The 14,771-nt window shown below is 38.5% G+C and overlaps 2 protein-coding genes across 4 annotated transcripts in view; one reads left to right on the forward strand and one right to left on the reverse strand.

The window, feature by feature from the left end:
- Positions 1–4,972: 4,972 nt before the first annotated feature.
- LOC124798289 (tRNA (guanine-N(7)-)-methyltransferase non-catalytic subunit wdr4) lies at positions 4,973–6,466 on the reverse strand. The gene has a single exon (XM_047261616.1). The coding sequence runs from the start codon at positions 6,288–6,290 to the stop codon at positions 5,091–5,093; it is 1,200 nt and encodes a 399-aa protein (XP_047117572.1). The 5' UTR covers positions 6,291–6,466; the 3' UTR covers positions 4,973–5,090.
- A 530-nt stretch (positions 6,467–6,996) lies between these two features.
- The window catches only part of LOC124797962 (protein enabled), a 190,569-nt gene continuing 182,794 nt past the window's right edge, over positions 6,997–14,771 (forward strand). For all 3 annotated transcript variants that reach the window (XM_047261120.1, XM_047261123.1, XM_047261122.1), the window contains exon 1: positions 6,997–7,386. In XM_047261120.1, coding sequence (XP_047117076.1) covers positions 7,382–7,386 — 5 coding nt within the window. In that variant the 5' untranslated portion in view covers positions 6,997–7,381. The remainder of the gene's footprint in view (positions 7,387–14,771) is intronic.

Below are 14,771 nucleotides of genomic sequence, written 5' to 3' on the forward strand. Positions count from 1 at the left end.
CCTGAAATACTTTTTTCCAATGAAACATGGCTTTGTTAATCAGGGTCCATGACATCTCAAAACAATCAATGTTGAAGTTCTGAAAATCCTCGTTAGTGCATCTGCATGATGTGAAAACAGGAGTGTAATCAGCAGTTGATGCAACAGGAATTATAAGACCATAATATCTGACAGATATGCGAACAATACACTGTAATCTTTTTTCAGAGAACTAACAAGTAAAGAAAAGACTTAAAAATTATTTCAAGCATGATAATGCAAAAGCAGACACCCTCAATGTGCCTGTGACAATATTGAGATGTTTTTGATTATACGAACTATCCTTGTAATACTGTCGTAGACCAAAAAAAACATTTTAGGATTAACTTCTCCATCATGCAGACTGCAACAGCCAGGTGTGGTACTGTTGAGCACAGCATCTGAATGTCAGTCAATGCCCAACAGTTTACTTTGTAAGATTAACAATGTTTGGTACTTTTTATTATTGACAATGTAAAGTATTTTACCTCTTGATGGATTTTATGCTACTTAATGCGACAGGTTTAATGTCACAAAGTAAACTGTTTTAAATTCTGTAAGATGTCAATACTTGATGAACAGAGGACTGAAACTGGTTATAATAAAGAATTATTTATTAGCAGCTCTTCATGAAGGAACTATGATGACTCTCTTAATTATTTTGTAAAGTTTCAGTGTGCACAGCTATGTGAGCAGATGTTATTGATACACTAAATGGTGCAATAATTTTCTCAGATTTCTTCCCAATGATGTTCTAAACCTGTTTAATTTATGCCAAACTAAACCCAACATTCCACCTGCCAAGTCCAAGGCACAGCAAGACTGTATGCAGCTATCACAACCTGCCTCCCCATTATTGCTTCCCACATAATGCCACACGTGATCCATATGTGAAACATTTTTACTAACATTTGATGTAGTATGGAGGATGATTTTTAATCTTTCATATATGTTCTTCTCCAGATATGTGCCTCTTCCATTTTTGTTACAACAAACTAGTACACCTAATATCACAGATTATTGCCTCCCTCTAAAGGATTCTATGACAGTGACCTTTAGAAAGGCAAGAAAACCTTGGAGAGTCTTTGATGCTTATAGCATATCCCATGACACGCTGAAGAAGAAAATTTATGAACCCCTAAGCACGGTACATATTAAATATTCATTTTCTAATGATTTTGCAGGCACCATCAGGCACAGTACCCATCTCAATGATAGGTGACACAAGCAAGCACCAATCTGCAGGCTAATGTCCACAACTCCAGGATTTATTGGGTAAATGTGGTGTGTAATGCAAAATTAATTCTGGAGTTACTTTTAACATGATAACCTCTTTCAGGGGAACAGCATTAGTTTTAAGAAATGTTAAAATGTGTGTGAATTCCTAAGGGACCAAACTGCTGAGGTCATCGTTCTCTAGACTTAAACTAACTTACGCTAAGAACAACACACACACCCATGCCTCAGGGAGGACTCGAACCTCCGGTGGGAGGGGCCGTGCAATCCACCACATGGCACGCCAAACTGCGAGGCTAGTTTTAAGACTGCACTACAATACTAGATTTTAAAATGGAGGAACTTCCTTTTCATTGACAAGGGTACATGGCACTAACAGTTGTCATGTTAATAAGGCATTAGATAGTATCTGATAAAAATAAAGAACACCCACAGACTTACATTCAGAGGGCTCCGAACAAACTTATTTATGTGTATAGATAGTTCATCAATCTGTTTTGATGATTGAGTTTTCAAAATATGACACAGATGGCTGTATCTTAAAAAAATAATAATAATGGAGCAAATTAATTGGGCTGTGTTCACTTGGCATGAACACATGAAGTACAAGCAGTAAACTGATACTTTAATGTTTATTTGGTTTACAGATTAAGTTTCTTGGAGCTGCTTATCATTTTTAAGTGTATGTCTGGACTCATTCCACATACTTCAATGTTTTTACTGATAATAGAATGAAAGCTACCAGATGTAATTAACAAAGGAGAAATCTATGAGGGAAAGGACAATCACAGTGAAGTGTAAAAATATGTTGTGGGTCCCTGTTAGTTCAAATTCCTGTTCACAATTTGTGCTATGAACTATTGCATATACTCTATTGATGAGTAAAATCATGTCATCTTAAAGCTGTGGTGAAGATATTGGGGTCAACTGAAAGCTGGGATACCACCTGTTGGCTTTGACTTGTGACATTGTTTTGTGCGACATCATTAAGGAACTCCATGTTTGAAATGGACCGTTTCTGCAGAGGGCATGTTGGAGTAACAGGTGGCATACTCTAGTGTGGACATTTATGATTCAAAGCCGTTTGTGAGTGATGTTAGTGCTGTGTGTTACCGCTGTTTTTTGGGAGTTTGTTTTTGTTCCCCAGTCTGTGAGCTACGTCAGTGTCATCAGTATTGGCTATTGATTTGTTTTCTGTCTTGAAATTATTAGTTCATCTTATTGTTAATGGTTTGGAAACTATTTTTTTGTGTTTTGGTGCATGTGCATACATGCATGCCCTTGCCAAGACCTGTTAGTCACCTGACTTTGGATGGTAAATGTGTTCTTATGTATTTCTCATCTTTATTGCAAGAAGTATAGTTTGTTTCTTAACATGCGTAATTTTCTTTGTGGTGTGGGTATTGAAAAGTATGTCGGAGTAGTTTTTCATGGTTTTGTGGCTGGTGTTGATAACTGAAGTTCATATAAGTTGCGATCAAAATGATACCATTTGAGGGCATTACAGCATACGGTATATGCAGTGTCATGCAACTCTGATGTGGGTATATAAGCAGCAACATGTAAGCAAAGAATTAGTGTGGCATTTGTGTCTTTCAGACATGGGTGCGGTAAATGCAGAAATGTGAACTATGGCAGTATTATTAACAAATGAATCCAACAGGATTCATGTGGTGTTACGTTTTTCTTGGCTGCTGAAGAACAAGAACTGGTAGACATCCACCAGAGACTGAAGAATATTTATGGGGCAGTATGTTTGTCGAAAACCATCATTGTGGAATGGTGTGCGAAGGGGTGCTGCTGCTTCATAATCCAGGTTCTCATATCGTAAATGCTGTAACACAGAGGTTACACCAATTCCGGTGGGAGACACTCACTCAAGCACCTGCCCTATAGTCCTGATCCCTCCTCACGTGATAATCACACCGAACGCCATGAAGGGTCAGTTCCTGTCGCATGAGGAAGTGCAGTAGGCAGTTACAGACTTCTTCAGACAGCAGGACAATGTGTTTTACCAATTGGGTAATTTCAACTTGGTGCATCAGTGGGATAATTGGCTCAATGCTCATGGCCATTTGGCCTGATTGGCATACCGATTCTGGACTATAAGGCCTTCGAACAAAAACTTTTTGATCACCCCTTATACGTAGTAGTTTATAGTGGTGGGCATCATGGAGTGGTTTGTAGTAATTTTGGTCTCTTTAGGTTCTGATAAGAGTTCTGCTAATTCTAAATTCTTGGTATCATGGGCTTCGTTCGAGCTATACAGGTAAATCGAAATTTGTGGCACCAGGTTTTCGAGTTGTACATGGGATCCTGCTATCACTGTCTTTGTTTGAGCTATACAGGTCAAACAAAATTTGCGGTACTGGCTTTTCAAGTTAAATGCGGCACCTGGTATCACTGTCTTAATTTGAGCTAGCACATACAGGTCAAGTGAAATTTGCAAGTTTTCGAGTTGTGTGTGGGTCCTGGTATCACTGTTTTAATTTGAGTTAACATGTGAAGTGAAATGTACCAATAGTTGTCCCCAAGCAACACCCTTTACTTCCTGCAGTTGTCATGTTAATTTCATCCACAATTGAAGTTAAATATTTCCATATTATTGATGTTAATTGTGGGTGTAACAAGTAACATTGTGGTTGCCATACTGAATATGCTTAAAATGAGGTGTCTACCACATTGATGGCGTCACAGTTCAAAACCAATTAGTGGTATCCAAACTTCTGGTAATCCCACATATTGTACAGTTGTAAATATTTAGCAAACAAAATAATGTTCACATTGTGGAACAAGACTGTGTTCTATTCGATGAGGTCGAGTCAACTTCGATGAATAAAATAAAACACAAAACATGTTATGTAGTTATAGTAACATTAATGTAGTTAGCGACGTAGCTTCAGTTATATATATATACATAATTTTTTTAAAGTACTTTTCATACTGATCTGTAGCATAGCCTGCGGTCTAGGTTAGGTTGAAAAGTAACAGCCTGGTTATGAGTTGACAAAGCAGTATTGAACACTTTAACATTCACAGTACTTTCACCCAAGCAAGAAAACAGTATTTCTTTGCAAAACTGAGGAATGTGATAACAATAGTACCTGGTAACAGCATAGGCCTACTACACTTTGTTCCACAGCCATAGCAGTTCGTCTACTTGGGCTGCTCAGTAAAAAGCAGCTGTTACTTCAAATAACAGCCATGGTGATCATTAAACTAACCTGAAAATGGACATGTGCAAATACAAGTACCCTAATGGGAGTTTTCAGTCTGCACATCTTCAACCATCTCACTCACATGAAGCTGACCAAAGTACTGTAAGGTAGTGGCTCTCAAAACAAGGATTTTATGCACAAGATGATCTACTGGCAAAGAGAATGAAAAATATTTTCCTCACTGATGAACTGCAAGCATTTATTGCACTGATTACTACCAGCAAAGTAGTTTGGAAAACAAATGCGGAGACCCAAGGCAGTGTAAAATATATTTGACTGACAATTATTTTTCCAGTGCCATGGCAAGCTGGAACACTTAAAACTGCAATTCTAGAAGGATATTTCTGCATCAATTCATTTTTAATACAGACTTGTAGTGGTAGAGTCTTATCTTAAATGTTATTCCAACAACTGTCTACCAGAGCTTGCATAAATCACTTACAAGAAATCATAGAAATAAGGAAGAAGAATGTTTCCAATAACACATTCAGCACAAATATAACAGGCAAGTATTTAATCAATAGCATCTTACTGTTTAATTAACACTGTTTCACAACATTTCACAAAGTGTGGCCCCTTCACATTTACCTGCATACATTTTAAAATCATCTGAGAAAGCTATAACGATTTATCTGCTAGCCTTTGCCGCTTTCTTTCCTTGTACTCTTGCAGGTCATCAAATCTCCGTTTATGCATGACTGGTTCAATCATTGGTGGTGGTACACTTTTAAACAAATCCCACTTACTGTTAAAAGAATTTGCAAGAAACTCCGATTTACAATCAACAGATTGTCCATTTGGCAAAAATTCTGATGCATTGTCATTATACACGTACACAGAAACAGGGTGTCTTTCGACAGAAGCAAGGCACCACAACTCTCGATTTTCAGTTAGCAAAATATCCCATGGTTCAACATCAAGAGCCAATACATTAAGCAAAACTGAATGCACTGCAGTTATGTTACCTGAAATACTATATAAAATACAACCGCTGAATGTAGCAAGTGTCACAGCTAGTATATTAACACTTTTACTACTCTCCTTGACTGAAAAATGTCTTACTGCCAATGGCTCCTTGGAACCACAATTATCATCAGCTTCACCATTACTTTCTTGGCAGGATTTCATTTTTACATCACTATCACAATATATAATGCCTATCTGCTTTCCTTCTAAGTAATCCCAAAATCTGACTGTCCCATCTCCTGAACCTGAAACCAGAATGTTCCCGTCACCTGGAAAAAATTCTATCCTGGATACAAATTCCTCATGTCCCAAACAGTATGACTGAATGTTATATGCATTTGGGAATCTCGATACTCTTATCTTTTCATCTCTGTCACACGTAACTATAAAATTTTCACACGAAGATATAATCACATCTAATAACATTGAGAGATGTCCCAGTAACAATTGCCCGTTCTCTGTGTTGTTCTGTACAGAAAACAAATATGCATCTCCTGTTTTGTCTGCAACCACAATACCTTGAGCAGTTGGCGTAAATTTTACACTACTTGCTGCTCGGTTCAGTATTCTTACTGACGATAAAGTCCACGACACAGTTCGCCACTGGTACAGTCTTTTGTCACTTGTGCAGGCAGCAAACCAAGTACCACAATCTGAAAGCGATGCGCAAGTGATGCACCTTACTTTGATCTCTTCTTCATTTTCATGACTCTCGTGACACACATGTTGAACACTTTCATTTAATTCTGCAACGTCAATAGTTTTAACTTCATCACAATTTTTAGACGTCAGCACTGTAGAGTCAACTGTTACAACCGTGCATGTTTGGTTCATATGCAACGAGGGCGACATTATCCTTACGATTCAGATTCTTGAATGGGGAAAAATTACCTCATTTTCAGAACTTCAGAATTTTATATTAGCAACCCATCCCTTAACAAAATTAAATAGTTCAAATGTAACAAGTTATGCACTTCACAATCCCGCTCCGTTTACCATTCTTAGCACGTGACTAGCTGACTACTGACTACATAAGCAACCGCACCACAGATGTTGGTTGAGATTGGTGATAAACGTAATATCGAAAGGTATTGTGGAAAAATATTTACGTATGACGACATACCTACCTGGATAGTAATTTTGATTAATTAGGGCACTATATGTTATTTCATATAATAATGTCTAGATCGTGGGAAGCAATTACTGTTCACATTTTTTATTTCAGATTAATGCAAAAGCGTACTGTCATTATTTTCTTTTGTGCACCTGCTACGGTCATCAATAGGAATATGCGTACGCAAAAACGTGATAATCGTTTACTGGATTGTAATTGACTGCTTACTTTACTATTGATTCTCCCTCTGAGTGCTTTTAGTCTTTTAAAGATAATGTTTTATTACCTACCACTACAGAAAAGTAATACTGCATAGTAAAATATTTACTCTTCTATAATTTGGCAGTATCGGAAGTCTGCAAGGTACTTATGATAAAAGACAAACCAAGAGATTATGATAGCTTTCCCCAACACCTCTTTGAAATTAAGTCGATTTTGTGCATTTGTGTTCAAGAGACATGTTTGTGTAACGCGTAAGTACTTCTTTGTGTTTAAGTGAAGAAGTTGTACGGAACAGCGACGTTTCTGAAAGTAAGGCAGCGGTGTGTGGGTAGTGAATGATTTTACGTTATCTTCTCATTGTTCTGCTGGTTGGATACCGGGGAAATTAACCAATCAAACAGAAGAAAGGAATTTAAGGCAAAATGGACCTGGCAGGACAGACGCGAAGAAGGGCGTGATAAATGAGTTTTCAGATGGCGTGTGGTTAAAGAGCTATAGAGTCGCCAATTCGTTTTCTGGGGAAAAGCAGCTGTTCTCTTGTTTCAAACGACTCGCAGATGTTTTGATGCCGTGAATTCTTCTGGAGTATTTATAAAGCCGATCAGATATGAGGTAAGTAAAAAAAAAAAAACATTAGTGACAGTTATGATAAGGACAGTATTTCATTGTGAAAGTGATCAGCAGTTATCATCGCTTACAAGTAGTATATTGATGGCTATATGTGCTAGCAAGGGTTGAACCTTACTAACAGTGTTTTTCGTGAGGTAGATTGTGTCGGCTTGTGTCAGTTCACATTGTGTTACAGGAATGTAAACTTTTTAATTCTGACATGCCTTGCCGCGTCTCATCGTTCTTCATTACAGCAGGCTTATACTGCGTGTGGTAATACAGCACAAAAATGTGACAAGAATGTATCGAGTTGTAGCGGGGCTGATGTGCATAGTGACATCGTACGTTTGCAAGTTTGTGCTTGTAATTGATTTGTAATTTAGACTGTTGATTCACATGGCAGGTCTTCATAGTTTAAGTTCGAAATTAACTAATAAATTAGTATTTCGTAATTTTATCTAAAACTTCGTACAAACTGATTCGTGTCATTGGATATGCTACGTATTATTTAGTGAAAGGGACGAAAAAGCAGCACCAACTTGCAGTACACAATAGGTGCATTGATGTTAAGAGTTGCAGAAATGAAATAGTTTTTCGCCGATCTCTCTTCCATTTCTGACTTTTTTTCTTGTATTACGTACGTATTTTCATGTGATCATGATTGCGGAACGGAAGAGATCAGGGCCATGCATAATGTACTGGCGACACTTTAAATGATTACACATATTTTAAAGTATTGCAAGTTCATTTTATCACATCATCAGATTCCAGCCAGGTTAGCTCATCCTGCATTGTACTGTAAGACAGTAAAAGTACTATAATCTATTTTACCAATCACATTACGTATTTTTTGTATGTAATGGTGGTGGGGAGATTTCTAGAACTGTGAAGTAATAAATGTTGTTCCAAGTTGTACTATTTATTTAAATTTTAAGTGATTCAGATAAATTATCTTAAACGTACAACAGATGCATTTAATTTTGGGACATGTTATTCTAAATCAAAGCAAGTGAGCATTTAGATCAGATTGTTATTTCCAACCCTAAAAGTTTTACAGAAGAACTTCTGTGCAGTTAACATATTGGAAGATAGGTAGTGTGACATTGGAGCTCTGAAGTATGACACTGCATGTAGTCGGTTGTATTTCGTCACCCATGAAAGGGAATGAGAGGGAAAAGCCTGGATATGGGTTCTGTGTGGCATACAAATCTGTTACGTACATAAAATACGTTGCAATACAAATTTGCTTTAGCCGTATGGAAAAAGTAGTCTCTACCTACAGTGCTGTTAGGTGTCACAGAATTCATGTAATGTCATTGACGTGCAAGAACTGTAGTGATTTGCGTATTATAATGTATCTTCACAGTTGTCACCAGTGGCCATTTCAAGGTTTAAAAAGCTTCCTTTCACTTCACTTAAATTAGATACATAAAATAATATAAACTGTCTGTATTGAACTATGGCATTCTATCAAGGATTTAGAGGAAACACATTTCGTTCAACAAAGAGGATCTTTTAAGGATTGGGGGGAAGCCACACACATACACATATTGCTGTGAGTTACCAAGCAATCGAAAATCCAGGGAGAAATAACAGCAATATTATGAAAAGTATAGATTTTAGATTGCTACACACTACATACTGAAGATGTTGAATGACAGACAGGCACAACAAGAAGACTGCTAAATAAGTAAGCTTTCGGCCAAAAGCCTTTTTCTGAATTTGTTGTATGTTGAAACTTCCTGGCAGATTAAAACTGTGTGCCCGACCGAGACTCGAACTCAGGACCTTTGCCTTTCGCGGGCAAGTGCTCTACTAGAGGCGAAAGGCAAAGGTCCTGAGTTCGAGTCTCGGTCGGGCACACAGTTTTAATCTGCCAGGAAGTTTCATATCAGCGCACACTCCGCTGCAGAGTGAAAATCTCATTTTGTTGTATGTTGTCTAATTCAGGAGGTCGTTTTGGCCAAAAGCTTACTTGTTTGGCAGTGTTATTTCTTGTGAGTGTCTGTGACTCAACATCTCTGCTATATGGTGAATAGCAATCTATGCTTTAAATAATACTGCAAGGAAACAAAAATATTACCCTTATGTAGTGTTCCAGTTAATTAGTTGTGAGAGCAGTATAGCATTTAATCAGTGGTAATGGGAAGTACCAGCTTAACACATATTGTTTCTATACCACACTATTTTTATATTTTTTGCTTTATATGTAATTTTTGCCTTTAACTGTGGCACTTGATCCATGTAGTCATAATTATGGACAGAACAAGCTCTTTTTAACGAATCAGATTTCCCTGATAAACTACAGTATTTCCCTAATCAGTGGTCATTTCACTGATGACGTATTTCTAACATGATATAAAAGTTGGTCCAATGCATGAGAGAGTTCTGTCTGTCTAGTAGACCTATTTACAGTGAAAATTACCGTCCAAGAAAACAATCTGAAGTCTCTCTCCCTTATTGCTTGCAATAAGTCTGCTTTCAGAGTTGATCTTATGTGCCGCCTACTTTCTAGTGTTTTGCTCTTTATTGCCAGTGGCATACTTACACTTTTAGTTGAACATTATCTTGCCTTAGGCCAAAAGCCAAATAAATAAAAACGAAACAAAATTGTCAGTCTGTTGGAACTAAAGCACTTGCACCATCTCTTAAACTTTTGTTGTTGCAGGAAATATGATAAGTTTGGGAGTATAATGTTTTTGTCTGAATAGTTGACACCAAAGTGTACGAAGTCTTACTAAAATTTTCACCCAAACCGCGAGGAAAGGCTTGTGTACATAGGGAGCCAGTAGTTTGCTCCTATAATTTTAAAGAGCTGCTCTACAGCGCCTATTCCGAGTAATGCTAAACTGACGAAAATTACTTGAGAATGTCTCTCAAAATGGCACCACACGCATTAACAGTTGCACTGTCACCAACCGCCATGTATGCCCCTGATCTTGCGCCTATTCTCGTAATTGTCTTTTTTTGCTAAGAGAGATGGCTATCTCATAAACGACAGTATCGCCTGCGAATTCTTAGAGCCATCGACATTACTGACTTTCTTATTTGTGTATACAGGAACAGCACTCGACTCTGTTAAATTTTCATGAGGCACACCCAATTGTACCTTTGCATCCTGCGGTGTGTCTGTGTACAGAACAAAATGAGTTGTAACCGACAGAAAGTCTCAATCCAGTAATTGTTTCATAATTCTCCTTTGTTTTAGTTCGCTACTAGTGGAAAACAATAGAGCGATCCTTCTTTCAAATCTTAGGTAATTGCATAGCAGAGGTATAAATCTAAACAAACTAACAATCACCGCTTTGTATCATTTTCATATGAAGTGGATAACAGAAAAGAGTGCTCGCACACTTCAATGCTTGTGGCTGACAACTTTTTTGAACATTAAATTCGTACGCAGTCGCATGTGAACTGTTGCTATATTCCTCACGAATATCGTATTGTTGTTACGTATCTCTATGCAGTACGCCGTCTTTTGTTTGAATCATGCTACATCGCTGTGGTAGTCTTTAAGTCTGTTCTAAAGGTCATCGAGTCATAAAATTCAAAAGAATATCAGTAAATATGAATTGCTGATTTTGGTCACGGTGATACACTCTATGGCGTTCTTCCACACGAATTGTGGATGACAATGTTATTCACTGACGGCTGATATGTTGTGTAGGTACGAAGTAGGAGTCAACGTATGAATCACGCCCTAGGATTTAGCGATCTGCAGGAAAGTGACAGGTTAGATAATGCTAGAAATGAAAACTTATTTGATAATTGTTGTAGCAGTTCAGATGCGACTAGCTTGCGGTTCTTCTTTGCGCCCACATGCTTAATGATGTTGCACGCACATTGGTATAGATAATTCATGTATATTCTGAGCTGCTGCCATTTTAGTATCTAAATTGTTGTTATGAGTACGTTTTTATACTTCAGGATTATTGATTTATATTTTCGTTGGACCCGGTAAAATGTGTTGTTGAAGTCATCATCTTACAAGGATACTGCGTAGGTTGTACTAGAATATCGCTTGCGAACTGAATTCGGCATTCGGATTATGAATGGTGCGTACAATGATCTGTAAATATACGTTATATTACGTATTCTAGTTCTTGTATAGTAATGTATAAATAATAATTCTATAGTATGTGTTAAACAGCACCATTTAATGTTCCTTTTAATTAGGTGCTAAACAGTTTCTTAGGGGAAAAAAAACTACTTCTGTAATGGACTGCCCTCTCAGTTACGTAGATTGTATTTTATTTGCGAAAGTACTGAAAAGAGCGAAAACAATTCACTCGATGGGCTGCTTAGTGGACATCTTTTTTTTTCCCTTTTTTCTGTTACACTGCACCTGTTTTTTCAAGCAATAAGTTGTTTGTATTTTATTGACTATGGGCGTATAATTGCGAAAACATTGAACGGGCAGTAAAAATGCAGCGTTTATAATTGTCATCGAGTTATGACTTGATTGGTCGTTGAATGGATGCATACAATTTATGAATTAGTTTTAAGATTTTTTTAAATGTAACACCCAATGAAGAACTTATGTTCTACCAGTGATGTTGGGTAGCATACATGCACAGTTTCCTGGACACTAAAAGCAACTAATGGACCCTATATTATTGAAGCCACCATATGCTTAGATAGACTGTAAAAAGTGTAGAAGTTAATTCATTCAGAACAAAAACTAGCAGTGTGAATTTGAGCATAATTTCCTTGACGCACTATCGTAAAATGGACTACTGCTGTTGAAATTACCTCACAGTCATCATCAATTTTTTGCGTGGATAGCCGGCCTTTGTGGCCGAGCGGTTCTAGGCGCTTCAGTCTGGAGCCGCGCGACCGCTGCGATCGCGGGTTCGTATCCTACCTCGGGCATGGATGTGTGTGATGTCCTTGGGTAAGGTAGGTTTAAGTAGTTCTAAATTCTAGGGGACTGATGAACTCAGATCTTAAGTCCCATAGAGCTCAGCCATGAAATTGCAGGCTTGCTTGTAACTGGCAATCAGGCGACGAGTTTCTTTGGGAGCATGGTGGGCAGCGATTCATAAGGTCCACATTGTATCGTTGATTCAAGCTGCATCGCGCTATCGTCAGAAGGTTGGAAATTACCAGTCTCTATACCGATTTTCGGTTTGTGTGACTTGGGTTGCAGTCTTTCTGGCAGTGATTTTAATCTCCGGACGATAGCACTCACAGAGGGTTGGTTTTTCCATACCATTATTTTTCGCTAGTTAAATAAATCTATTGTGCCTCCTAGCACGGTGCAAGCCATTCGATTTGACGCCGTTGGATGGGTCGCTTGTCAGTTACGACGCTTATTTGATCCTACAGCTTCGTATTTGGCCTTAAGAGTGAGTGGTCCTCGTTCGAGATCTTATCTTACTACTTGATTTGTCACGAATTATGTATAACGATATCCCCATCGCTTGCCCCTTTCTTCACCATATATTGTGTTCAGCAGTTCGATCACATTTCTTGTCGCAAGCTTTAAGTGAGTCTCAAAATAAACACGCACCAGCAGTAGTAAATAAGTAGTAAAGAGATCTCCAATTTTGCCTTGGCAACGGCAGTTGACACTGAACAGATAACATTTCACCTAACATGACACACACAACACACAGTTCCCAGAATGAGGAGCTTCTGTGAAGTTTGGAAGGTAGGAGACGAGGTACTGGCAGAAGTAAAGCTGTGAGGAAGGGGCGTGAGTCGTGCTTGGGTAGATCAGTTGGTAGAGCACTTGCCCGCGAAAGGAAAGGTCCCGAGTTCGAGTCTCGGTCCGGCACACAGTTTTAATTTGCTAGGAAGTTTCACACACAGTTCATTGCAACCACAAACAAGAGTAGCAGCACCGAAATCAATCATTTTAACGACTCAAAAATATAAGTTCAGAGACATTGGATCCAAATCGAAAGGAGGGCCATTCAGATTGGGGTTTTCTGTGGGATTAAGGCAAAAGAAGAAAGGATCAATTGAAAAGGATGTGGCCGAATTTGTCCACTATCGCCAAATGATCACGTTGTCGACGGGATGAAACCCTGTTTTTTGTGTTGCTGTATGCAGTCAGAAACAGGTTTCCATTATTTTTATAACTGTTTGTTTAAAACTAATTTTAAAGCTGTCAGGAACGTGAAGTTTGGTGTTAACGGCACGCTAATACGTCGGTGTTCGAGTCTGCTCCTCTTTAGGGCAGACCATCACGGATCAGAGTTTCGCCTTCCACACGCAAGTTCTCCAGCTACACATAAGAAACTGTGCCGTGATATACTGGTCTTACGCAAAAATGCTGTTGGCGCCATCTGTGGTAGGAGTCTTTGCAGCTCCAACTTCTGTCATCTGACTTTGTGAAATTTTTTTTCATGTTGTTCGCGGCATAGAATCCACAAGTACAGAGCCAGTTTTAAATTTGCGCCACTGTCACGTTTGTGAACACGCCTAGCGTCTATATAGTGACGTGCAACGTGAACAACCATTCTTTCTCTTTATGCTTCCATAAATGATAGGCACCCAGTTGTTAACCATGAACGTGCAGCACACACGTATTTCTTGCTACAGTCTGTATTTAGGCTGTATGTTCATCTTTGTGAACACGCGGTTTGTGTAAGCCTTTCTAATTGCCAAATAACGTGATATCGTCATTAATCTCTTTTTTATTCTCGAGGAATATCACGGCTGACAGTGCCCTTCTTCGGTAGAGCATAAGTAATATGAAGTGTTGAGGTTCTGAGCTGAACTTCTTTTACTGCGGACATTGAAAACTACTAATACGATCTGTTTATCATGCAGTGTTCACAGATCGACTCCGACAGTGTCACTGGCTGTAATACCTGTATGTTTACTGTCGCGAAGTCACTCACCTATATCTGACACCACATGCGTCATCTACTCAGTTAGAACTCTCTCTCTCTCTCTCTCTCTCTCTCTCTCGTCGCAGATGGCAGATGTTTTGATTATCAAACACCACCCACGGCCCACAGTGTGTATTTGTAAGTAGCTGGTACACAAACGTTTTTTGTCAACCCCATTCAAAGCAGGCAGATGTTCTAGCGTTTGTTTTTGCTCCGCTAATCTGCCAGTTGTTTACGTTGACAATGACTGCCGATTTGCAAACGGGTCCGAAGTTGTGTTATTCCAGAAGTCGCGTTCGTCACGAAGTCCAGCTGAAATATTTTTATTCTTAGATAAACGGCTGTGGACACTTGTTTTCTGTACGTGTTGCGTGCTTTGCATCGTTTCGTGTAATGTTAAACATTTCTTAGGTACGAATTACACTGTAAAAGATCTTTGTTAAATATATTTTATGCAATTTATGGCGTGGTCCTTGCTGTTATAAAAGTTTTGTCAGTGAACTTTGACAGTCTAATAAGGGCCTTACCATGTAAAAACTATTTCCT

This window comes from Schistocerca piceifrons, chromosome 5 (assembly GCF_021461385.2).
Source record: "Schistocerca piceifrons isolate TAMUIC-IGC-003096 chromosome 5, iqSchPice1.1, whole genome shotgun sequence".
NCBI lineage: Eukaryota > Metazoa > Arthropoda > Insecta > Orthoptera > Acrididae > Schistocerca > Schistocerca piceifrons.

Coding starts and splice junctions, on each gene's coding strand:
- LOC124798289 (XM_047261616.1), bottom strand. CDS start 6,290: ATGTCGCCCTCGTTGCATATGAACCAAACATGCACGGTTGTAACAGTT.